The sequence below is a fragment of the Nomascus leucogenys genome, chromosome 5, assembly GCF_006542625.1.
Source record: "Nomascus leucogenys isolate Asia chromosome 5, Asia_NLE_v1, whole genome shotgun sequence".
Taxonomy (NCBI): Eukaryota; Metazoa; Chordata; class Mammalia; order Primates; family Hylobatidae; genus Nomascus; species Nomascus leucogenys.
The window spans coordinates 53652200-53678950 of record NC_044385.1 but is presented as its reverse complement, the minus strand read 5'-3'; the positions used below and the strand labels follow the sequence as shown (position 1 = coordinate 53678950).

Sequence of the window (26751 nt, the reverse complement as noted above, 5' to 3'; positions counted from 1 at the left end):
AGAAAATTTAAAATCAATGTACACGTAATTGCCAAAATGTATTAAGCTCTTGCTATTTGCTAGGTATTGCGCTGAGCATTTTCATGTATCTTTTAATTTAGTCTTTAACTTAAAAAAGCAGGCATTTGTTAATATCTAAATTTTACAGGGAGGTTAAAGAACTTTTTCAAGGCCATGTAGCTAGGAAGAGGCAGGGCAGGGATTTTAATTCAGGCAGTATAACATCAAGGTTGCTATGAATCAGCATAATACCAGTCTGCCTCTATTTTGGAAGGAATCTCAAGTGGGAATCATGAAATACACAGAAAATTTGCAAGTGTAATTCTAGCAATTAGATTCGTCCTTTTCTGTTTCATTTCCTACTTAAAGCTATTAATATGTTTTATAACAAGACGACACATGGCTTTCATCTTAGCTCTTTCTGTGATCATGGTTGGATAGGAAATAAAAAGCACGGTGATCCTGGGGCCAAGGTAAAGATGAGGTGGAGCAGGACTAATGGATAGGAAGGAGGTTGGAGGAAGCCTGGGATGACCCAGTACCCTATCAGCAGCCGATGGATATCACAGCTGAATGAGTACTTCGGGCTATGACTTCTCTCCCTGGTGTGTCATTCAAACATGTATGATGTCATAATACTAACAAAACAGGAAGGGCATCTCCAAATCAGCAGTTCGGTGCAACCAGAGTCACACCCATGGATGAAGTCAATGAAGTTGATCCAGCTCCATAGGTGTGTGATTTGAACATTTGCTAAAAAAATGAATTGACTTATGAGAATTAAATTCCAAGAGGATAGTAGGCAACAGTCTTATTTGTGAACAGTCACAGTTTTTCAGTTATAATAAAATTAGGATAACTAGGAGGAACCCCTATCTTTTACCAGGTAGAAGCAGGGACATAGACAAAAATCATCTTTCTCTTCCTCCCTTTCCTCTCAAAAATGTTTTCTTTTTGTAAATTATGAAATATTTCAGATACACTGACATAACAAATGCAACTGTACCTAACATCCAGTTCAGGAAATAAAACATAAACATCACAGTCGAAGTTACTTACAAGCCTTGAGCCTCCCCTCCCCGCAAACACACATATGTCCTAACTGAAATAAATCACTATTTCAAATTTTCTGTTTCCCATTCTCCATGTACTTAAATGTTTTCCCTGGAATTCATATTGTTTTTGCTTTGTTTTATTTTTGCTTAGAAACATACCAAGTCTCTAACATTCCAAGATAATTGGAAAGGAGGCCTGGACTACAGAAAAGGGAGGATTTCCAAAGTCAGTCAAAAGCCCGAAAGAATAAGGTTTCCTGATTGATACAGGTCATCATTTGAGGAGGTATGTGTGTCATTGCTCTTAGTATGTAAATGCCTGTTTGATGACCAGACTCTGTGGAAACTAATTACAGCCCAGCTCACCTGACTCATCTGTTCCCTCCTCCATTCTTGCAGGCTCTTGTGGTCAAGTCATCTCTTTGACTGTCAGAGCCTAGTTTATGATTTCCTTTCTCAGTACAACCTCCCCACTTAGGCACCTCCCTTCCCCCTAAGTGCACATGCAAGGTGTGTTAGTCCATTTGCATTGCTATAAAGGAATACCTGAGACCTAGTGATTTATAAAGAAAAGAGGTTTGGCTGGCATGGTGGCTCATGCCTGTAATTCCAGCAGTTTGGATGGCCAAGGCAGGGGGATTGCTTGAGCTCAGGAGCTGGAGACCAGCCTGGGCAACATGGCAAAACCCTGTCTCTACTAAAAGTACAAAAATTAGCCAGGTATGGCAGTGTACACCTGTAGTCCCAGCTACTCGTGGGGCTGAGGCAAAAGGATGGCTTGAGACTGGGAGATCAAGGCTGCAGTGAGCCATGATTATGCCACTGCACTCCAGCCTTGGTGACAGAGCAAGACCCTGTCTTAAAAAAAAACAAAAAAAGAAAAGAGATTTGTTTTGCTCATGATTCTACAGGCTGTACAGGCATGGTGCCAGCATCTGCTAAGCTTCTGGTAAGAGTGTCAGGAAGCTTACAATCATAACAAAAGGCAAAGGGAGAGCAGGCAGTGTCACAGGGTGAGAGGGGGAGCAAGAGAGAGGAAGGAGGTGCTAACATGCGTACTCAGTATACATTTATTAATATTTATTTTATTTGCTATAATGAGTCATTATTAACAATAGACAGGGCCATGGAACATACACTTACCACATAGTGTGTTAGTCCATTTGCATTGCTGTAAAGGAACACCTGAGACCTAGCAATTGATACAGAAAAGGGGTTTGGCTGGGCATGATCTCATGTGAGAACTTAGAACTTACTCATTACAAAAGGACAGCACCAAGACATTCATGAGGGATCTGTCCCCATGACCCAAATGCCTCCCACTAGGTCCACCTCCAACTTTGGAGGTCACATTTCAACATGAGATTTGTAGGGGACAGAGCATTCACACTATATCACATGGCAACAGCTCCAAGCATGGCAGACTGAATAGACTCTAACCACTTGTCTCCTACCTCCTGGTGTCTTGGTTCCGAGAAATGTCACCTTTAATGGTTGACTCCACATGTCAGCATTTCTTGCTCTTGCTTTTGATTTGGTGTTACTGGATTCCTTTTAGTCACTAACATCTTTATGTTGATCGCATAACAGGCAGATTGGTACCACTATAAATTCATGAGTAACAACCTCAAATGGGTACTCTATACTGCAGGCAATTACTACTTTTCTCTAGGAAGCTGGATTTCCCATTTTCTGAGACCACTCTTTTTCTCTCTCCATAAACTGTCTACCTCTCTTTCACTCCATTTTCATATAACAACTTTGTCACCAATTTTGAAAGCTTCAGTATGACAACAGTAGTCAAGAGGCAAGAATGCCACATTCCCATCCCCAAATTTACAAACCTAACTTCCTTTGCACCCATTTTCTTCTTTTTCCCTGTTGGTACAACAACAACAAAAAACATGTTTTTCCTATAAAATCCTGTCATTCATTATGTGTGCTCTGAATCTCATTTCACCAACTCTATCCCTATAACCTTTTCTCCTGCATCATCATTTTGACCTTTCTCCTAAAATAATTCCCATCAGCTTTTTAAAATCTGCTGTCAGTTACCACACATCCAACTGCTTGTTAACTAATTTCTTAAAAATTACTTGAAAGTTAGCAGCTCACTAACTTTTGAAATTTTGTTGCTATTATTTACCCCACTATCTCTTTGTCCTTGAGTGTAATTCCATTACTATCATTTTACTGAAGTTTTGGGAGAGTGGAGGTGAGTGATTATGTTCAACTTGTTATCTTTAACCAGACATCTCTATTTACTCTTCAACTCATTTCTATCTGGCTACTTTCTCCATGACTCCCCTAAAACAGCTCATGTTAAGGTCATCAATGAACTCCAGTTTACCAAATCCTATAGACTGTTTGAATTCTTCTCTAACTTGCCTTTCTATAACATCCAACATAGCTGGCCACTTTCAGTTTTTTTAAAAAACTATTTTCTCTTGAATTCCATGACATAAAATTCTCCTGCTTCTCTAATCTCTCCTGAACCCTCAATTATCCTTGGTGGCTCTTTCTTCAACTAACTTTTAAATGCTGGTTCTTTTTCCCTTACCTGACTCCTAAAATGTTGGGAGTTACTTGCAGCTTGGTGCTGAGTCTTCCTCCCTATATACACTCGCTCTACTTTCTCTCTTCCATCCACATAGCTTTTATCTATAGGTCAACAAGTCCAAAATTTAGGTCTTTGTCTTTAGATATATCTTTTGAACTTCAGACCTGTAGATGCCTACATGATCTCTGCTTTCATATGATTCACAAACATCTCAAACTTAACATGTCTTAACTCTTTTCTTCTCTGTTCTCTCCAAATACTTCCCCCTTTCATCTTCCATGAATCAGTAAATGTCACTTTTTCCTAACAGTTGATTGAGTAAATATTATTCCACATCACCAAGTCTTGGAGATTCTATCTCCAAATTATATCTTACATCTATCCTCTTCTCTTGACTTCTTCCTGGCCCAAGGCATCATCCATTTATTAGTTGTTTGTCCTTGAGGCAGTTTAAACTTTATAATTCTCAGTAATCATACCTATAAAATAGAGATGATAATAATAGCACGTAACTTACGGAGCTATTGTGAAGATTACATGAGATAATACATGAAGAGTGCTGAGTATACCGTGAGCACTCAATAAATGCTAACTATGATAATGCTCACCGTCATCACTTCCATAGTTACTGTAGTAGCCTCCTCCTCACTGGTACTCCACTTTCACTCCGCCCTCTTCAATCTGTTCTCCACAGGGCAGTTAAAGTAAACTTTGAGGAACATCAATCTGATGCCTTCCTTAAAATGCTTGAAAATCTTCCCAATGATCTTAGGATAAGTTGACTTTATTCATTCACATGTTCATTCATTCAACTATATATCGAATGTCTACTATATATCCAGCCCCTTATTAGGTGTTAGGAATACAACAATAACAAAAGTCACAACTAGTTCCTGCCCTTGTGGAGTTTACAAACTAATTATGGGCACAAATATAAAATAAGCAAATAAAACCTGGTAAATACTAATTCGAGTAAATGCTTAATATAGCTTATAGATGCTGCAAATCTGGATCCTTGCCTGCTTCTAATACTTTATCTCATGTCCCCTTCCCCTGTTTATCATACTGGGACCAGACTGGTCTGAAAAATATTTCATTTCCTTCTGCACCATCATGTTTGCAAATGCTATACCCTCTATTTGAAATGATTTTATTTTTCACTGATTAGTTCTTATTCATGCTTCAGATTTCAGCTTAAATGTCACCTTCTCAAGGTCTTTCCCAGATTCACCAATTTTAATTCGATTCTCCCACACAATTATTCTTTTCATAGCATCTGTATTTATTTTTCACATCAGACAGGTGATGTGCTGATGTCATAACAAAGTTTGAGAGAGTCATCACATCCCACACATAAGTGCAAAACCCCAATCATCACACTTATGAACTACAAAAGGATCTCATAGCACTTGCATTTTTATTTCTTTGCAGTGTTGTTTTTTCTTTCCCTCCAAATTATACCCACCACCTAGGGAAGTTCCTGGCATGACATTAGCATTCAGAAATGTTTATTAAATGAATTAATATTATTGCAGTCTTGAGGTATTTGACATCATATTTTGCAATAAGTAAAAGCTCAATAAGGATTTGTTAAACCATTTAACAATTTTCAGAGATAAATTATTACCTTAGCTTTTCCTAGCCAAATTCAAGATCATTTTCTTGGTCTTCATTGTAAGAGTAAGAAAAACAAGGCTAGATCTTTGGATGTTAAAGGATGAACCTAATGAGAGGGTAACTTTGGCAGTATGTCAACATAATGCAAAATCTGCTCCTTAGTTTTGTAGGTTTAAAAACTCAAATTGATCAATGTACTCCATAATATTAACGCTCTGGGAGAAGTAATTCAATCCAATAAAATTCATTACAGAAAGAGTTATCAACCCCAATACAAAATAGTTAAGTCATAGTGGAAGTTTGGAATTCCAGTAACTGTAAAATTTTGTCCATAATTAGGAAGAGTAATTTTATGAAATGTCCTACATAACAGACTCTAAAAATAGATTCTTATTCCATAAAAAAGGACATTTCTATTTAATTCAATATAAATATCCAACAGAATGGAAATGAACTGTGTTAGAAAAATATTTATGGTTACTTGATAAAGTGCCTTTTCCTATTGGACAGTTCTAAATAAACTCTGACAAATTCTTACGAAACCCTTCTTTCCTCCATTTTTGACAGAAAAATTATTACATCATTTGTTTCATACCTGATATTTCCAAGATTACATCTTTAAAAAAAAAAAAACCCCACACTTTTATGGTAGTTATTTCTATTATATTAGGAAAGGTGCTGCTGAGGACTTCCACTTCCAGGAATGCTGGACTGGGTAATTCAGACAAACTCTCCTGCTGTTTGCAGTGTAGAGCCAAAAAGATAGTGAAGAATTTGGCAGGCACTAAGGACACAGGCCTGGATCAAGGTGAGGACAGAGGTCTGGTGTGTTGTGTCCAACATTTGAGGCCAGCCACTTTTCCTCTGGAGACATTTGTCTGTTCCAAAATGGGTGGCTGAGATGCTGAGAGGCTGAGTGGTACTTCTGACAGCTTAAGAGAACAAGGAGAACAGGCATCGGAGTTCAGGGTCCACCAATTAATGTGCTTTAGTGAGCCACACTCACTGCAGGTTGGGACCTCAGAGAGCTGCACCACAGGAGTGAGCATGAACTCTTCCAGCACTGGTGTGGGACTAGCTGTGCTGGACTTACATAAGTTATGGTGATGTCTATACACTCAATGAGATAGGTAAGGGTTATTGGGAATAATTTTGTCTACATTTTGTACTTAACTTCAGTATTGATTTCAAACCTGACTCCTGAGTCAGCAGCAACTCCAAACAACTCCAGATTAATAGCTTTTCAGCTTATTGCAATGATTCAACAGGGCCGTCTTTAGGGTTTTAGAACATGACCAAGTCATTATGACATCTGCTCCAATACCTCAAGATTCACTAATGAAGTCCTCCAAGTGAATACAGAGAAATGCCATAGGAATAAGATCAGAAAACTTCACTTCGTGTACGGAAGGAATTCTAGGAGGTCAGAAGGGCAGAGAAGTTAAAAGAGTGGCAGCTACTAAAGCAAAGAGAGAGAAGGCTATTCATTCTTTGAGAGCTATTAATAGTTTCTTAGGAATTATTGAATTCATTTTATGAGGAAATCATAAAAGTTTCAGTGGGGTTAGGAGAATATGTTTGTGCCTTGTTTTTGTCTGGTAAACATCCTCAAAATTTATAAACAAAATAGAGACAAAGATAATCCAAGTCAAAACAAAATAGAAAATATATTTGAAATGCCTGCTTTTCTGTTCTTGAATGTCTCATTCAGGCTTAGAGATATAAGATAAGTATAGATACTTACCCATCCAGTAAGTATACACTTCGCCAAATACGTGTCCTGCTTTGTAGCCTTCGCCACATAACTAAGAGCACAAGCCACTCTTTTTCTAAGCTCTAATGGGATGGTAAAGAGGACAGAAAAAACTACGTTTTTCTTTTTGTAGTTATAACTAGCATTTAAAACAGATTTTTTTTTTTTTTTTGGACAGAGTCTCGCTCTGTCGCCCAGGCTGGAGTGCAGTGGCGCGATCTCGGCTCACTGCAAGCTCCGCCTCCCGGGTTCACGCCATTCTCCTGCCTCAGCCTCTCCGAGTAGCTGGGACTACAGGTGCCCACCACCATGCCCGGCTAATTTTTTGTATTTTTAGTAGAGACAGGGTTTCACCGTGTTAGCCAGGATGGTCTCGCTCTCCTGAGCTCGTGATCTGCCCCGCCTTGGCCTCCCAAAGAGCTGGGATTATAGGTGTGAGCCACAGTGCCCGGCCAGATTTTTTTTTTTTAATTATACTTTAAGTTCTGGGATACATGTGCAGAACATGCAGTTTTGTTACATAGGTATACATGTGCCATGGTGGTTTGCTGCACCCATCAACCCGTCATCTACATTAGGTATTTCTTCTAATGCTATCCCTCCCCTTACACCCCACCCCCCTGACAGGCCCCAATGTGTGATGTTCCCCTCCCTGTGCCCATATGTTCTCATTGTTCAACTCCCACTTATGAGTGAGAACATGCTGTGTTTGGTTTTCTGTTCCTGTGTTAGTTTGCTGAGAATGATGGTTTCCAGCTTCATCCATGTCCCTGCAAAGACATGAACTCATTCTTTTCTATGGGTGCATAGTATTCCATGGTGTATATGTGCCACATTTCTTTATTCAATCTATCATTGATGGGCATTTGGGTTGGTTCCAAGTCTTTGCTATTGTGAACAGTGCTGCAATAAACATATGTGTGCATGTGTCTTTATAGCAGAATGATTTAAATCCTTTTGGTATATACCCAGTAATGGGATTGTTGGGTCAAATGGTATTTCTAGTTCTAGATCCTTGAGGAATTGCCACATTGTCTTCCACAATGGTTGAACTAATTTACACTCTCACCAACAGTGTAACAGGTCCTTATTTCTCCACATTCTCTCTAGCATCTGTAAAACAGATTTTTTTTTTAAGATGATAGGGACCTAATGACTCCTAGCACTATTTCTCATTATGCAAAAGACTACCTCCATTACTAATGTATTTTGATATTATAGCTTTCCTTTTCATTCTTGTTAGGTTTTTAACATAAGTTTACTTTGCAACAATATCCATCCTTTTTTAGTCTGAGTTCTTTCCTCTAGGGCCTCAGAGAATAAATCTAATTCATCTTTTATACATTTCCCAAAATTTGAAGTTAGCTATCATGTCAATCTCTTTTTTTCCTCCCTCATTTCTTCAGCCTCCACGATGGCCACCAAACCTGTTTTTCACCACATTTTACAGGTAAAACCCACATCTGAACCTCCAATGCAACATGACCAACATTAAGAATATTGCGGCCGGGCGCAGTGGCTCATGTCTGTAATTCCAGCACTTGGGGAGGCCGAGGCGGGTGGTTCACGAGGTCAGGAGATCAAGACCATGCTGGCTAACATGGTGAAACCCCATTTCTACTAAAAATACAAAAAATTAGCTGGGCGTGGTGGTGGGCGCCTCTAGTCCCAGCTACTTGGGAGGCTGAGGCCAGAGAACGGTGTGAACCCGGCAGGCGGAGCTTGCAGTGAGCCAAGATCACCCCACTACACTCCAGCCTGGGCGACACAGCAACACTCTGTCTCAAAAAAAAAAAAAAAAAAAAAAAAAGAATATTGCTTCCTTTTTCATGCTCTTTCAAGTATTAAAATGCTATTTTTGCAACCTAAGCCATAGTACTCTATTGGGATCAGAATTAGAATTAAGTACCATTGCTACATCTTTTGTCAAACCAACTATAAAGCCAGGTTTTCCCTCATGCTGAACTCACATAATGGATTGTTTAGAATTCAAGGGCGGGACTTCACATTTAGGAATATTCAATGTTAGGATTTTTCGGCTTGTTGAGATTTTTGAATTGTCATTCGTTGTTCTACAAGTCTTCTCTGGATTTACATTATCTGTAAACTTAATAACTATAAGTGGTGAGTGAAAATGAATTGCATGAGGCTAAGGACATAAAACTGGTATAAGCCATTAAGAGATCTCTTGCAAGTTGATTAATGGTTCATTTAAACAACCATGGTGATAGCCACGATTCCCAAACTTTTTTTTTTTTTTATCATGCATCAGAATCGCCCGGTGGGCTGATTGTTGGGTCTCACCAATTTCTGACGTCCTTCTGAACATTTGCATTTCTAACAAATTCCCAGGTAACGTGATGACCAACTCTGGGAAGCATTGCTTTATGGGCACAATTAATTATTCAATAAGCTTCCATCACACAACCCAAGCAATTCTTTATGAACCTTGTAATGTGAAGTTTGGCTTGACTTATTCTTACGTTGGATGTATGCTGACCCCCCAGAGATATATTTTATGCTGTTGTACAAATTGATTAGATATTATTATACTTCCACTTCCATAATTTTTAAGCTTTCAATGAGAAAGAATGGGTTAAGTAGTTTAGGTTAGGGAACCTGAACTCTGGCCAATTGTAATAGCCACAGGGTTGCTTCAAATATATGTTTAAATGTTGACACTGCCAAAGATGAAATAAACCCTCCCATAGTGATGTCGCTGTTTTCAAACAGATCTAAGTTCATAAAGATTGCAGTCTATTAGAAAATAAATATTAAGCCTTTCCACACTGACAATTTGTCAGCAACAAATATTGAATTACAACTTGTAGGATTTGATTTAGAAAAAAATTTAGTCAATGAATGGGAATTTCAACCTTTCGTTGTTAAGGAGAAATACCTTAGTTTCTCCTGTCTCATTCATTGAGTCCGCCTAAAGGGTGACATTTGGCAGATTTTGGTACCTTAGTTAAAGATGCGGTAAGCTTTTGATAATATGTATATTGAGTAAAATAGCTGTTCACTGGCCATCTGCCCTGATCCCAAAATATACTCAAACAACGTTTTCACTTCATTTATTCCTTTGAAACAAGTCACTTAATACAGCATTTAGATATTTAAAGTCATACACCTCATAAATAAAATCAATGCATCTTAATGACAATGGCAAAATCACATAAGAGTTGTAGAAAACGAAGTTAGACATCTTCCAGGTAGCAGCAGTGCATTACTTCAAAAAATGCTGGCAAATAGGCAAACATTTTTAAAACAAGAAAACACAGTCCATCTTCATTAAGAAAAAATATTTTCTTATGCTGTTTTGCCCATCCCTACTTTTTCCAAGTCATATTCTAAAGCTCTAATTTGACAGTCTTTACTTGTGGTTCTCTTTTTGCGTCACGAACCTCTGTCTCTACTGCATTAATACAGAAACTATAGGAATATTGTTGTTCTCTAACCCTTTTCACAAACTATTCATATTCATTCTGTATTTAGGCCGAATTCAGATTTTTTTCAAGGAAAAATACTACTCTGCTAAGTATATATTTCCTGTAAACAGCTGGAGTCCTGAATGGCACCAATGTGACTGCAAAACTGACAAAAATTAGATCCCCTGGTCCCTTAAGTAACTTAGAGGCTAATTACATAGCCTATACCAGTTTATAAAGTAGACTCATGTAATCATATTAGAAATTCTGAGCCTAAGATGATCTTTTCTGTTTACCTACAATTTAATCAAATTATATCTTCACTATTCCTAAACTCCTATATGTTGGTTAGTACTTTTAAAAACATATGTATAAAAGGGCATCATGGCAAAATGCTTATAATTCATGGTTTCATACTTTAATGATAAGCTTTTTCACCTATGGCCATGCTACATTCTATGACAAGAAATGGGGAAGAAGGGTTGAGTTGACACAAAGGCATTGCTTTAAAAATGTTTGGAAAAGCATAATTCATGACTAGGAATGCATCTATTTGACAATCTCTTATCAGTGGTACTTTGTCCTCTTGGCCCTTTTCTCCCTTCACTCTACCATGAGGGGGTTACCAACCTCCTTTAAATGTATATGAATCAAGACCTAGATCAGCACCCTACAATTCAACATCAATAATAATTTTAAGCCAAATATTCAAAGCACTGTAAGCAAAATGCTAGATAACTTTGAGAAAAATAAACACTCTCCCACAACCAGGGACATTTAATATTCTTTTTATGTTGAATGAAATGTGCTGAAATACTGTAACATAAGAAAACAGCTTTAGTTAATAAACTAGCTTATTCAAATCAAGTGTTTCACTTTGGACTTAAAATGATGCCACTTGTGTATGACACGTTTAAGGCCTCTGACTCAAAAATCAGCTTCCTTATAAGTCTGCTTGGAAACAAGTTTTAAGGATCGAATCTTTTAGAAATTATCAATCATCTTTGCACTACAAGGACAAATTTGAATACTGCATTGTACAATAATACAAGATATTCACATTATAATAATAAGTAACATTTTTAATGCTAGGGCACAGACCATGCTCCTAATGGTTACTGAAATTGAGTTCTACTGTTATTAAAATACCAGAATGTTGTGCCATTAGATATACTCTACACTGATGGCAATCTTTGATTAAGAAGAGCTGATGGTTAGTAGCTCAAGAATTGAACTTTAATGTCCTTAATTAGATCCCTAGAGGGCCAACATGTAAACTTTTATTCCATTTTTTTTTAAAGTGCTGCAAACAAATTAAATGTGTCTCAACACATGAAATAACATAATTCTTAGTATGTTTAGGAAGGCCACCTGATTTGTCCAAAAAAAAAAAAAAATCACTCTTGCTTAATCTTGCATACTTCCCATTCCATTTTTTTTTTTCCAAAAAGATGTAAGAAAACTATGTTTAGCTTAGGGCAACTTGCAACACCCCCGTTTTAACCCCTCCACAGAAGGAATAAACTAGAGAAGCAAGTTAGGCATGGGCATTTAGAGATACAGACAAATTAGATAGATAACATAATGTTAGTTAATTCCTGATTATTTTGCTGGGACTTCATGGACTAATCAAGCGGCATGACTACATTAGTTGTTAAAAACAGGGTCAAACTGACCAGCAGTCAAGCGTCAAGGGTACCACTTGACTATGTTAATTTCATGGGAAACAATGAAGAAATCAACCATGAACCATTAGTAAAAGATGTAACACACTAATGTCTTCACTTGGCTAACACATCACAAAATTTCCAGGTATGTTAAATTTTAGCTTCTGAAATCACTTTATTCAGGAGTGAATCTTCATAGCACTACACCTGACCTTTAATCCAAAGAAGAGTAAGACAAAGGAAGAAGGGTGGTGTGGGAAAGTGAGGTCTTTATTCACTTTGCCACTAATGTAAACTGTCCTCATTTTAATTTTTAAAAAAATTCCTCTATGGCAGGCAAAAACTCAATGAATAGGAAGGATTTCATTCTGCTCTAGTACAAAACTTAAGACATTTAATCCTCCTGAAAGTTATAAGTCCGTAGATTTTCAAAATTCCCAAGATGAGAATTTACTCCCTTTAATAACTAATTCCAAGAGTTTAATAAGCACAGTAAAAAATGAAAAAACAAACAAAAAACAAACCCCTGTAAATTCTGTGAGGCTTAAAAGCTTGAGTTTAGAATGAGCAAAGGTTTAGGTTTTTAATCTTCAATAATTAAATCAGATGGTCCGCAAATAAAGCTTCACCTTGAATTTTCCAGGATCAGAACACTAAAGTACTAGTGCTAAATTTCAGCAGATGAAAGAGTCATTTTTAAAAGGAATTTGACAGAGTATCAGTGTCCAACCGGTAAATGGACAACCTAGGTAACAGATAAAATAGAATGAAATAAGATCCCCTGAATAAATACTTGACACTTAATATGTAAACAAAGCCCTTACAATGAAGGGGTTTAATTCTGTAAAATATCAGTGTTCTATTCCTTTCCATTTGTTAAATTTACCCACCGTAGAAAATATATACTGAATTTTAAAGTGACAGAAACTTATGTTGGAACATATCAAAACATATGACAGAAACATATCAAAACATGCCTGGCATAGTATAAATTACTCAATAAATATTTGTTGCATGAATAAACTTCTAGATCTAAAGCTGCAGTAAGCACATGTCAACTCTGTCTCCTGAAGTAGCAAAGCAAGGAAGGCAAGCTTTCTGAGTAATGATGCATAAAGCTCAATTTGATAATTGTTACCTAGTGGTATATTCTTAATTTAGTTTTAGATTTAGTATTTTCTGGGAGAAATAAAAAAGATACAAAACCAAAACCATCCAGACCAGATGAAAGTCAGGTATGGAGAGATTTTCAATCCTATTAATTTGAACACATTATGATTGCCAAACATTAAGTATCATAAGCTCATCAGTGCTATTTTTAAGGCTCAGTAAAATAGAAAACTAAACACTTTTAAGTTATGCTGACCGTAACAGCTTATATTGTCTAAAATAACTATGCACACAAAAGGTACTCAAGAAATGTCATCTGATGATTTCAAACAAACTTTGTGAATTGTTCCTTAAAAGTTATTTTCTCTTACATTGTTCAAATGTTCCTTAATTTTATATGGCCACCTTCACCAAGTGAAAGGGCTAAAAGTAAATGTCAATTTTAAAACATTTGCTAGGAAGATAGGCTGAAAAAGATCCAAGTGCTTTAAAGTATACCACTGAATTTCTAAGTGAGATACTTAATAAAAAATGAGACCAAAATAACAAAACTTCACAACATTAAGCCTCTTCACATTATATGAGATAATACATAACAGATTATAATTTAGCATCCCTGATCAGAATAATTAAGAAAAGAGGTAGAAAACTTTATCTGGAAGATCTTGTAGTGAAGCTAACTTTTAGAGGGTGTGCCTTGCGGATTAGTCCACTAAGCAAATGGCTACACATCTAGTACTAGGAAGAAGCAGAATTCTGAGAAAGCTGCATAAGGCAAGGATTTACAATTTTTCCTATTTTGGAAGTGAAACAAATTCATTCAACAGTATTACTCCAATTACTTTAAAACTTCAAAAATCAAAGACTGCAGATAAGCAAAGTGCTAATTTGCAGAAATGTGAAATTATTTAAAATAACTTTAGTGAAGGGATAAAGCTAGCACAAAAGCAAACACTCTTCAGGTGTGCAAAAAATCTTACAAAAACCAACCCAAAGCAGAGCATTATTACTCGAAAAAAATTTTTTGGAGGAAGTGCTCTTAACAAAAAGCTGAGAAAATCCCCCCTGATAAATCTTTATGCAAATGAAGAAAAAACTGAGGACTCGAATTTCAAGGAATTTCAATTAAAAAAGTACCCTGCTTAATTTTAAAATGTTATCCAATGTGACAAAGACCAATACATGAATTGCATTAAAACACGAGGCCAACGGTCTTTTAAAGCTTCAGGAAGCTGCTCAGGCACCTTTTCCCTCATACATTCTACTTTTTATACGCTAGAGATCTTAAACAGGGCACAATCAGTTCCTGTTTTGTGATAACATTCTCAAGGATGAGACTCATCCCTGTAAAAATTGCTTGTGATGTACTTATCAGTGGTTAAGCACACATTTATAAAGTCTACCAAATTGCAATATAAAATCAGTTTGGACAATTCTGAGTATCTTCATTTGATGAATCAATTCATAATTTAGAAACTTAACTCATTCAGAGTTTTTAAAAAGACTCAGTTACTGGAGACACTGTGGTAAATGTCCAGTGGACTCACAGGAGGCCTTCCACATTACCCAAAATGTGATGCTTTCTTCTACAAGTTAAAGCTGCTGGGTGCTAGTTTATAATAATCAATCTCAATCTTCAGGTCAGTGTCAGGAGGTGGCAAGGATCACCTATTCTGTCACTCCAGCAGAAAGAGGCATGTATGTACAGTTTACCACTGTAGACACACATCTGTAAACTTGCACACTAATTTTAATCTTAACAAGGAATTTCAGTGTCTTAGTGGTTTTAAGTTAAAAGGATGGTTCAAGCATTGTGTCCTTTGTTCTTTACGGTTACGATAGCTTATTGGAAAACCCAGAGCCTTCTGGATGTGTGAGGTAGTAGGCTTCAACCCTCATTCATGCATAGGTCACACTTCTCCAAAGTTGGTATGGCCTGTCTCCTTGGCATGTTCCCTTGCTTCTGCTTGTCCAGTTAATCCTTTCTGACATACCATGCATCTCAGGGTGAAGCGGTTGACATCAGTAAACTGTCTCCTTCTTCTAGCTTCATCTGCTAATTCCAGTGCTTGTACAAGAACAATATCATCATTAGAGGAGAAAATGGTCAGAGGAGGTGTATCTGGATCAGGGAAGTTACGCTGAAGTGGATCATAGTGGATGCCATCATAAATAAGCAGAACCCTTTTGTTATATCCTGCATCTTCCCCAAAACGATCAATTCTTACTGTCTGTGTATCCACTACACATATTTCACACTGGTAAAACTTGGACAAAATCGATATCTCTATTGCTCCTCCCCAAGTGTCATCCCTTTTGATCCAGTCACAGTACTCTTGATTTGTTTTTCCCAGTATTGCCTCACTATAGAAGTCCGGATCGCTTGCTACAATTTGTGCTATGAGGCGTCTCATCTCAGGGGCACAAGCTGGATTCAAGACTCCTCCTTCGACGACATAGTACACACTGGTAAAGAGGCAAGAGTTGTCTGCTGGGACCACGGTTCTGGTAAGCACAGGCAAAGTTTCCCTGACGTAACTAGAAGCACCACGTTTAGTAAATGCAGGTGAACTTCTGGGCCTGGTTTGGTCTTCTTCAACGATCAGCATGTCACCTGTTAAAAATCAAACAAATCCCGATTTGCAGAGAAATTACAGAAGAAACCGAGTGTTCTCTAGCCAAGTCTTTAAATTACAAACTGAAGGAGTTAAAGCATAAACTGGGGTTACTAAGGAGAATACAGCTTTGCAAATAAGTTACCAGTAACAATCTTTGTTCACTGAATTTTCATAAAGATGAAAAAAGAACAAAAAACACTTGAGGTTGCATCCCAATTTAGTGAAGGGGTCTCGAGTAAACAACTTCAAGCTTACCTAAAAAGATACATTTCAAAAACAAAATTTCCTTTCCTTATACAGTATTTTACAGAAGGTGCTCACTACAGAGTAGGCCGCTAGGGGGTTCTCCTTCTCCAGAAACTTATCTACTCTATTGAGTGTTTACAACGTCCTTGATACAGCAACTGAAAGCTTTTAATTATAAACACTGATGTTCAAGTTTTGATATGGCACAGAAATAACTGCTGCTGGTTAGAAATTGAAAGAGCTTTCAGCGGGTGTTTAACAGCTAACTCGAAAATAAGTATGCCTGTCAAACGAAGTATCTATGAAGGGGGCTGCAGAAATGAACCAAGAAAAAAAAAATCCTGCACCCATGAGATCTCATCGATGATACAGGGAAAAACAGACATAAGGACAGAGAAAACAGGCCCTACTTCTTTATATTTTTGTGGACGCCGAAGGAAAACAAAATGGGATAGTTTCAAAGCCGACCAGAAAGCGGAATCGGGAAGGAGATCTTCAAGGCTTTGGGTTCCCTTTCAACCCTGTGTCAAGACAAGGAGTTGCTAGACACTTGCCCCGGCTCCCGTCAGAGTTCTCTGTTCTTTGATCTATCCTCGCCTCTGGCCTCAAAGCCCCTCGCCGACCCACAGCCACTTTGCCTTGACTGGTGTTCTGTTCTCTCTCACGCCCCTATCCGTCCTCCCGGGACTTTCCCTGGCCCCAGCCCTGATTCCTTACCAGATTGGATGGGCAAGTCTTCCAGAATGGTATCCCCATTGCTGAGATCCAGGCACTCGGGAGGGTATCCGACGAGGATTCGCTGACCGCCGGGGGCGATCCCGGTGATGGCGGCAATTTGGCCCTGGAGTTCCCGCACCCGGGTCCGGCTGGACAGCCCCTGCAAAACATGGGTGCCGTCCTTGGCCTTGCAGCGGAGCCGCCACATCGTGTCGGTCCGGCTGCCCACAGGCCAGGCACCCACGGGGCCAGCTTTGGTCCCGGCAGCCTGTTGAGAGACGCCGCCGGGGCACCCAGGCGCCGGGTGGACTCCAAAATGGCGACCTTTAGCGGGGCCAAACATCGCGAGAAGTTGCGGGTGGTTGCAGTTCTCGCGACGCTTCGGTGCGGCTTCTACCTTAGTACCTTAGCAAGCGCGAACTCTTTTAAAGTGACAACTGGTTTTTCCCCCACCCTCAGAACGAAGATGTAAACCTCCGTATTCCTAAAGGACAACGGGTCTTGCTACCTATAAAGCGAGTGAGGTGCCCTCCGCGTGAGTAGCATATATGCTCAAGAAAAGAGGGCGGGGGAAGGAGTTCCTGAATGAAGGTCTGGAGATTGGAATGTGACCTTGCACTTAGTGAGGTCGGAAATTATTAAATTGAGGCTTCCACACTACACCCAGACTACACCAGGAGAAACAGAATCATAGTTCACAACGCAAACGAATGCCAGGAATGGTCAGTGAGTCAAAGGACCAGTCAAAAACAATCATACTTGTGACTAGACTCGTGGCTGCATTAAACATTGACTCATTGGGGTTCCAGGGGCCAAAAGACTGGCCTTTCTGCCTCCCTGGGACTGTGCTTGAAAACGTCTATTTGCCACATCAGAAAGCACAGTGTGAGGTCAGCATCTGGGCCGAGGGCAGCTGCCTCATTCAGGTGGTGGCAGTGTAAGGAGGAGTCATGTAACGCGTGTCATCAGATTCCAGTTCAGTTTCTGGGCATACAAATATGAAGACTTCATTCCTGCCTTCCTTGTAACAAGTATTCATTGCAGTTGGGAGACAGGGTGGGGTGTGAGACACACAGCCACTGAATTTCAAAGCAACGTGATAATGCTAGATTATCTGTACCTTTTCAAACGTGTATGCCTAGAACCCAGGACTGTGCCTCGCAAATAAAAAGTGTTCAACAAATACTTGCTGAATGAATAAAGACAGAGTTGTAGAGACATAGAGAGGGCAACTAGAGCACTCTTGGAGTTGTAAAAAGCCTCAAAGAGGAGATAACTGTTTGAACTTTTGGAAGAATGAGTTTAATTCCCAGGCGAAGGAGGAATAAAGACATCCCTGAATTTATATCTCTCTTTTCCAAGAAATCCATACTCATTGTTCTTTATCCAGCCAGGATCCAGACAGCAAGTCCCACTTGCCGAGAGTGGGTTTGTCAAGCATCAAACAGGCCCGCTGGGGCAACTATGAAAAGTGTAGTTCACTTGGTGCAAACTCACCTCCACTGTAAAAGACTTTGCTTCTGAATAAATTGTATGTAATGTTTCCATCTTTTCACATCTTTCATGACTCAATTTTTTTTTGCTGGTGCAATTTTCCTCCTTGGTTCTTCAAGACGACTACAACGGATGATACAGCCTGGGTTGGGGGGTAGGAGGGAAGGTAGGAGTGGTTAGAAGTCCTCTGGAGTGGCCAGGCGCAGTGGCTCACACCTGTAATCCCAGCACTTTGGGAGGCCGAGGCAGGTGAATCACCCGAGGTCAGAAGTTCGAGACCAGCCTCATTAATATGGAGAAACCTCGTCTCTAGTAAAAATACAAAATTAGCTGGGCGTGGTGGCGCATGCCTGTAATTAGAGATACTGGGAGGCAGGAGAATCGCTTGAACACTGGAGTGCCATTGCACTCCAGTCTGGGCAACAAGAGCAAAACTCCATCTCAAAACAAACAAACAAACAAAACTCCACTGGGGTGTATGGGTGGGTCCAGGGAAGCTTCTGGTTCAACGATGAGAGTGGTTGATTTTCTTAGGTTAGAGTCTGACCCGTGGAGCGGGGTATGTATACACCCTAAGGCATAATTAGCTCAAGTGTTGTGGTAGTTTATTCTAGCAAAAACATCTTTAAAGCTTACGTTCCCATTTATGGACCTAATGAGGTTCTGCTGGGATTCAGGAATGAGAGCGTTAATCTTTGCAGCATTTTCTCGTCACCCGGCACACCCCCTCTCAAGGCGCCTACCGAATAGTCTACTCTCGCGAGAGTCAAAAAAAAGTCAGGCTTTTTATTAACACCGCCCCCAGCCCTATTAGTTACCAAGCAACAATGCCACCAGGCTCCTCGGCGCTGGGAGACTCGGGAGCTTGTGATCTCTCTGGTTCCGACTTCCAGCCGCCTTCCCGAGCCAGTTAGGCGATTGCGACCCTGCCCCGCCCCCTGGGTCCTGCAGGCGCCCGATTGGTGGATGATTCTCTCCAGGTGAGGACCTACGCGCGAGAGGGCGGGGCCAGACGGGCTCACATGATTTGCCGGCTACTGTAGCGCCGGCCCCGGCCACAAGCTGTCTGCTCTGTTCGGTCGCGTTACAGGGGAGGCGCCGGGGCCAAGGCAGGGAGGGATCTTAGGAGAGATCGTAGGGTGAGCCACAGCTGCGCAGCCCGGGGTTGGGTCTAGCGGGGCGGGATGTGGGGGCTGCGTGCCCCCGGATGAAGTGCGGGGCGAGGTGCTGGTCCCCAGGCATGGCAGGCAGCGCGGACGTTCTGGGACCGGGAGCCACAGCCTGTGTTTGGGTTGGAGGATTTGTGTGGTCAGTAAAGGAATTGTGTAAGGCTCTTGAAGGCGCAGGACCTTCCGTCCTCACCAGCCCCCTGTTGTCTGAATTGGGGGCATGAGCTCAGGACTTTCCCACTCCAGTTTGAATCAGGGCTTACCCCTCTTCCTGAAGTGACCTTGGGGAAGTCATTTACCACCTCAGCGCTCCGGTGTTCTTTAGACTGAGTCCCGGGGGTAACTGGGGAGAGGGTGCGGAGCAGGGCTTGAGAATGCACTAGAGGAGAAATGACGACGTTCTAGGGCCGTCATGGGGTCCAGTTACTGTTTTTCCTTCAGGGAATATGTTCGAGATTTTCCCACGTCCCTCACTTTTTTCTTTTCTTTTCTTTCTTTTTAATTTTTCCTTTTTTTTTTTGGACAGAGTCTCGCTCTGTCGCTAGGCTGGAGTGCAGTGGCGCGATCTTGGCTCACTGCAACCTCCGCCTCCCGGGTTCAAGCGATTCTCCTGCCTCAGCCTCACGAGTAGCTGGGACTACAGGCACGCACCACCACACCCAGCTAATTTTTGTATTTTTAGTAGAGACGGAGTTTCACCATGTTGGCCAAGATGGTCTCTATCTCTTGACCTCATGATCCGCCCGCCGCAGCCTCCCAAAGTGTTGGAATTCCAGGAGTGAGCCACCGTGCCCGGCCTCACTGTTTGCAAAACTGAGTCCTACCGTTAGATGGGAGTTACTTTCTTGATAATGAACTTCGTCTATTCATAACCCACCCCACCCCAACTGCTGCCACTACTCTGCCCAGATTCTTAAAACTAGAATCTGAGGTCATGAAACCTTGAGCAGGCCGCTTAATTCGATGAATCTCAAATTTTCAATATGTAAAATGAGAAGAAATAATGGTGGCAAAATCTGCTTAATTACAAGATTATTGGAAGGCCTGAAGAAGATAACGTCTGTAAATGTAGACTCGTAAGTCAGCAGATAAATGTAAGGTTCTAGTGCAAGTCTTTTTATAGGTGAGGAAACAGGGCTAGAGAAGTAGCTGCTAACTGGGAGGACAGGACTGAACTTGTCTCTTGGCCCAGGGTGTTTTTACTTATACCACACGGATCCAATGCACTGAGTTTTTTTTAAGTTATGTCTTCTTTCTTCCCCTTCCCTTTTTTACATTCTGCTTCTCTGTTTCAGACATCTGAAGAGCTGCCATGTCTGGGGCATCTTCCTCAGAACAGAACAACAACAGCTATGAAACCAAAACCCCAAATCTTCGAATGTCAGAGAAGAAATGTTGTGAGTTCTGGCAGAGAGGAGGGACTGCTCTCTCTCAGCATTTATCTTGGGAATATAGTTATAATCCTAGACTCTGCTGCTTGGTGGGAGTGATAAATAATTCTTTGACATGGAAATTTAATATAAAGTCTCCAGGGTGGAATGTCCTGTCTAAAACAAGTAGACTTAGTGAAATGTCTGTTCTTGGGGCTAGACTACTGGTGTAGTCCAGCAGTTTCTTACTGCTTTCTTAAACTGAATCTCTGTCTCCTGGGATGTTTGCACACTGGCTTGCTGATGGAAGTTAGAACAAACATTATTGTACACACAATAAGTAAGGCACAGTTGCAGGTGCAGGAATTACTTGGAGCTGGTAATGTTACCAGCTTTATCTGTTGGGCTAAGTTTTGGGAGATTGCTGCTCATTGTAGAATTGCAGATGGGAGCCAGTGCTGCTTGTCTTCATTCCTACAGGCCTCGGGGGAATGAGCCCTGACACTTGGCTTCTCACAGTGTCTTGGGCACTTACTTTCTCACAGGTTTAGCCTTTGTACTTTGTAAACTATTTTCCCTATAGGTTCATTTTTTTGAGGTCAGCTTTCACCTGAGCATTTCCGTTTCCATGCCTGTCTTTTAGATAGAAACAGCAGGAGGGTTAGCGAGGAGGTGAAGCATCATTTCCTGTCCCCATGCATCTGTATTTCTAAGCATCATAGGCTGCATAGCTTCCCAAAAGGTCTGGGACTCTGTTCCCCATATATTTTGGGGAACTTCAAGGAATGGTAACTCTTGCCTCTGCTTCTGGATGGCACCTTTCCTGTGGAATCCTGTCAGTTCTTCTCACTTCAGTGGTTTTTTATATATGTATATATATATAACCAGTTAGTCAAGGAATACATATATGTCTATGTGTATATATATATATATATGTGTATGTGTATATATATATGTGTATGTATATATATGTGTATGTATATATATGTGTATGTGTATATATATGTATATGTGTATATATATGTGTGTATGTATATATATATGTGTGTGTGTATGTGTATATATATATATATATCAGCAGGTGGAAACAGCCGACCAGCATGAGACCAGGAATCATCTCATGTTCAAAGCTTTTCCCAGAGCCTTGACCTTGATGTCATGCCCTTGTCGGTTTCATGATTGACAATAATAATCTCTCTTCACCTAGCACCCATGGAGCCTGCTGGACAGAAGCAGCTGGCTGGATGTGATACTGGGGTTGGCAGAGTTAGGGTCTACAATTAGGGTCTCTTTTCTCTGCCAGGGCAAGAAGCCAGGTGCTAAGGGCAGAATACCCCATGAGAGATAACTAGTATAGCATGAGGTTTGAGTGTAGCCTCTGGAGTCAGACTGCCTGAGTTTGAATCCTGGGTTTATGACTTCTTAGCCCTTGAACAAGTTGCTTGTCCTCTCCATGCCTCAGTTTACTCCTTTTAAAAGTGGGGATACTAACAGTGTCTCCGCCAAGAGTGATGTGAGGATTAAATGACTAAATGTAGGAAGGCACTTAGAAGAGTGTTGGGCATATAGCTAATGTGTGTTATTTTTCACAGGTGACTCAATTGGCCTGTTGTATTTATTCCTGAAATGTTTATATTGAATCATACTCAAATGCTGTATTGGAAGCTCACTATTTAAAAGAGGCCTGTGAATAATTATTTTTTCAGTAAAAAATGTTTTCTTCTCTTATTTGACAATATTGTAACCTAGATTTGGGGATCTAGGATGCACCTCTTACAGGGAGGTACACTCATGTTACTAGGGTGCTTGATCCAAAAGAGAGCTGGGGCTGGGGGGCAGGATCGATAATTGTGGGAGTCTCTGATTACACAATGCCCTGTGTCAGTCCTTCTATCTTTGCTTTTTTCTCCATGGTAGGAATCTCTTCTACCTGCTTTCCTAACTCTTCTGTAGTTCCTTTGCCTTGCGGGCTTTCAATTAGTCAAGGAAGAAGTAATCCCTGATTTCTTTCCTGTCATCTAGACTCTAATTCCTGCTCTGGGCTCTAATCTCTTTTTTTCCAAACTCTAGTTTCTCTAAATGCCTTTTTCTTCTCTAAGAAGAAGAAGGTGTCCTAAAGCCACTGTGATTTATGTACCCCATTCTCTCCTCACGTCACAGTTGGCTGTGAGACTGTTGCAGACATGGTCAAAGGAGAAAATAAAGTTATGAGTATATGTTAACTTACTTCCTTTTCCTCTGCTATAGAGCTGTACTTTGGAGCTGGTTCCCCTGGCAGCTTAGTGTTCACATCAGCAGCTGCTTTATTAATAGCTTAACCGTTGTTCCCTTGCTGCTCATTACACCTGTGTTGGCTAACTTTGACTCCGGGAAGTGACTGGGCTTGAGGATTTCAGGGCTGAAGAATGACTCTAGGGAGCCAAAACCTCCAAAGGAGCATTACTGGGACTTCAACTGCTCCAGGGATGGGGCGAAGAGGGGCTACTGGCCGAGATGCCTTTACAGTGCTCAGAGGACAGATTTCAGGGCTTCTGAAAGCAGAAGTGGAGGGCCGGTAGTGGTGGCTCACGCCTGTAATCCCAGCACTTTGGGAGGCTGAGGTGGGCGGATTACGAGGTCAGGAGATCAAGACCATCCTGGCTAACACGGTGAAACCCCGTCTCTACTAAAAATACAAAAAAAAAAAAAAAAAAATTAGCCGGGTGTGGTGGCGGGCGCCCACCTGTAGTCCCAGCTACTCGGGAGGCTGAGGCAGGAGAATGGCGTGAACCCGGGAGGCGGAGCTTGCAGTGAGCAGAGATCGTGCCGCTGCACTCCAGCCTGGGCGACAAAGTGAGACTCCATCTCAGAAAAAAAATAAAAGATTGGAAATGGAGAAATCTGCATGCTTTTTTTTTTAAAATTTTTTTTTGAGTAGTTCTGGAACAGACAAGTTCTTCCATGTACCTTTCTCTAAATACAAAAGCAATGTATGTTCATAAAAAATTCAAACTGCAGAAAGGATTTAGAAAGCGAAAAGTAAAAAACTCCTGTTTCTTCCAAGTTTGATTCTTTTAGACATCTTATTCTGGTATATCCTATTAATAAAGATAGGTTTATATTGTTCATATTCTGTTCAGCTGCCATTTCCTTTTTTTTTTTTAAACAAGTTACTGTCTTGTGGACATCCTTTTAACGTTGATAAATGCAGATTTACCTCATTCTGCATTGTATGGATATGCCAGCTTTCCACGGATAGACATTTAAATTGTTTCCAGTTTTTCATCATCACAAAGAGTGCTGCAGTGACCATTCTTACACATACACATTTGCACATTTGTGCCAGCAACTTTTCCTACAGAAATAATAGAAAAGATAGACACATTGGAAATGTTCATCAGTATTACTAATTTGCTCTCCTGAGAAGTTCTATATTGTAAGCTGTTTTCAATATTTCAAGATATTTTATGGAAATTGGGCAGCATCAACTATAGCCATAGTGGTTAACTGAAACATCAGCTTTCTTAGTGTTTGACCGTAGTTATATGAATTTGGTTATTTCATGCCTGTCAACTGGCAGGAGATAATCAGCAGTTCTGACTTCTGATGAATAAAGATAAAATGTCACTAATGAAACATGCTTTATGGGCAGCATATTTCTAAATATTAGGCCTCTTTAGAGCCAATAAAAGAAGATGACCTGGGTCCTGAAAAGGCTGGGAACCATTGCTCTCCTAGACCATCCTTCAGGATTAGAATGGAGAGCAAGTTGTGTTTACCGTGAGGGTACCTTTGTCAAGTGCTGACATGAGGCACAGGAGCTGGCAGCTGGGACTGAATGGGCAGTCATGAGATCAGGAGACTGGTCAGAGCCCTGACCTTGACTGTCTATTGTGGGACCGCGGGCAAAGCTCTTAATTTCTCCAGGCTTGAGTTTTTCCATTTACACGAGGGAAGTTATCAAGTCCTCATTTTTTTTGTAAATCTTTTTTAAAAATATATTTATTTATTTATTTTGAGACTGGGTTATGAGACTGGCTAATATTTGTATTTTTAGTAGAGATAGTGTTTCACCATGTTGCCAACGCTGGTCTCAAACTCCTGGGTTCAGGCGATCCACCCACCTCGGCCTCCCAAAGTGAGGATTACAGGCATGAGCCACTGCGCCTGGCCTCAAGTCTTCATTTTATCTAAGCAAGTTTATGAAAGGAAAATGAGTTTAAGTTTGAGAAAAGGAGTTGAACCTGGCTTAAAGAAGGTGGAAGAGAATTTCAGGATTGAAACAGTTTTCCATTGTATATCAAGAGATGGGTTACATTGTCTCTGAAATTAATCAGGTGGCAGTGGCAGGTGGTTTTGTTTTTTAACAGGCAGGACAGAATGTTCATACTTTTGCCAGTGTGGTAATTTGAGATAGGAAGTGTGGTTTAGTTTTGTACTCCAGAAAATGAGAAGCCCTGGTTGTAGCAGGTGCGCATAAGTGTATTCTGGACAGAGGTGAGAGGTGCATTGCTGGAGGGCTCTTGGGAGGTCCCAGGTGGATGCAGTTTTTTTTTTGTTCTTAACATTGTCTGTCCATATGGGTAAACAGAGAGCAGCTGGTTCCCTGGTTGCCTTCAGAGCAGCTCCCAAGTATCAGTTCATTTTAAGCTTTAGGGAGGGTAATAGGACCTTTGGGGGAAGTGCCTAATGGGCTGGAAGGTGTGGACAAAGCAGGTGTAGAAGTGCAGGTAATGAGCCAAATCATGGGGGATTGAGAGCAGGCATTGAGCTGAGCTGGAGAAAGTGAAGACTCAGGGGATTTTACTACTTAAATCTGAGACAGCTGATCCCATGCAGAGGCTATCTGCCTGTTAAGGGCCAGTGATTAGGGATTAATGCCAGCTGAGGCTTCAGGGTACCGTTTGCTTGCCTTTGAGCTCCCTATTTGAATAGAGATGAAAATCACTTATGTTGCTCCTTTACCTACCTTGGAGGGGGTCCTGCTGAGACTCAGGAATTTTCCATGTGTACAATGGGTAAAGGACTAAAAGCCAAGCCCTCTGACCCCAGGTCTGGGCCTCCACTTCTCCCTCCTCACCACTAGGGTCACTCTGAGTACTTCTTGCCAAACACCCTTAGGAAACTCTTTTCCTTCCGAGGTTGGTTCTCTACCTGGGCGCCTCCTCCCACTTCTCCATTGAGATCTTTCTACATTTATTTCTCAGAAAATGAAAGTTGTATTTCCCATCTAAGTACCTCCATTTTACGGAACTGTTTCTTAATCTTACAAGGTCCCTTAGTATCAGGCAGAGAGGCAGCCGCAATTTGCGGGGCACCTTCTGGGAAGCAGTGGTGGGAAGTGGGAGGTGAAGGTGTTTCTTCCTTTTCCCACATCCTGTGCAGGGCCTTCCCTCATTGGAGCTGGCAGAGCCTGAGCTGTCCCAGATGACCTCAGTGTGGTTTTTGGCCACGGGACAGTGGCCAGCAGCAGTGCGGGTCTTTCTCCCACCTCTCCTCTGCAGCAAGATGGGCCGGGAGGAGCCAGCCCCTGTGAGCAAAGTGATGAGGAACCTCTTTTTATGGAGAAAAGCTGCAAGGAAGCACAAGATCTGTGTTCTAGTGCCAGCTGTACCCTTGACTCATTAGGTGTCCCTAGACAAGTCACCTGTCCCCTGAACATCTAGTTTGCCCTGCCTGTCCAGTGAGACTTATCTCTGCAAATGAGCATTCCTGAAGTAAGTTAATTTACTAAGGAAGGGTAGACTGAGGACTGTTAATGCTTCTCAATTGTCTTGCTTTTACATGGGCCATGGTGGCAGATTGGCCCTAATGCCCTATGTGGGCTGGCTCTACCCTGAAGCTTCCTGAGGTCTATTCAGAACGTGTATCAATTAAGCTTTGCCAACTCAATCTCACTATGGTTTAGAAATTCTGGCTTAAAGAGGAGCTCATGGCCTGAGTGAAAAGGCCAAAACAGCTTGAGGCA

At 40.8% G+C, this 26751-nt stretch overlaps 2 protein-coding genes and 1 non-coding gene across 6 annotated transcripts in view; 1 reads left to right on the top strand and 2 right to left on the bottom strand.

The window, feature by feature from the left end:
* Window positions 1–4907: 4907 nt before the first annotated feature.
* LOC115835329 lies at window positions 4908–5014 on the bottom strand. The gene has a single exon (XR_004030316.1). It is a non-coding gene; the product is annotated as a small nucleolar RNA U13 (small nucleolar RNA).
* Window positions 5015–10043: 5029 nt separating this feature from the next.
* On the bottom strand, window positions 10044–18447 carry YOD1 (YOD1 deubiquitinase). Of its 2 annotated transcripts, XM_030813094.1 has the most exons (3): window positions 18269–18447; window positions 16772–16931; window positions 10044–15804 (listed from the first exon to the last, which is right to left on the bottom strand). In XM_030813094.1, exons 1-3 carry the CDS (start codon window positions 18317–18319, stop codon window positions 15101–15103), a joined length of 915 nt encoding a protein of 304 aa, XP_030668954.1. In that variant the 5' UTR covers window positions 18320–18447; the 3' UTR covers window positions 10044–15100. The 2 variants fall into 2 exon arrangements, with proteins under 2 accessions (XP_030668954.1, XP_003273031.1); XM_003272983.4 differs by lacking the exon at window positions 18269–18447 and having other exon boundaries at window positions 16772–17114.
* Window positions 18448–19068: 621 nt separating this feature from the next.
* Window positions 19069–26751, top strand: part of PFKFB2 (6-phosphofructo-2-kinase/fructose-2,6-biphosphatase 2) — a 28022-nt gene continuing 20339 nt past the window's right edge. For 2 of the 3 annotated variants that reach the window (XM_030813092.1, XM_030813089.1), the window contains exons 1-2: window positions 19275–19404; window positions 20730–20831. In XM_030813092.1, the coding sequence (XP_030668952.1) occupies window positions 20747–20831 (85 nt within the window). In that variant the 5' untranslated portion in view covers window positions 19275–19404; window positions 20730–20746. Of the gene's footprint in view, window positions 19246–19274; window positions 19405–20729; window positions 20832–26751 lie in introns of those variants that run through there. The other variant, XM_030813091.1, reaches the window with a different exon arrangement.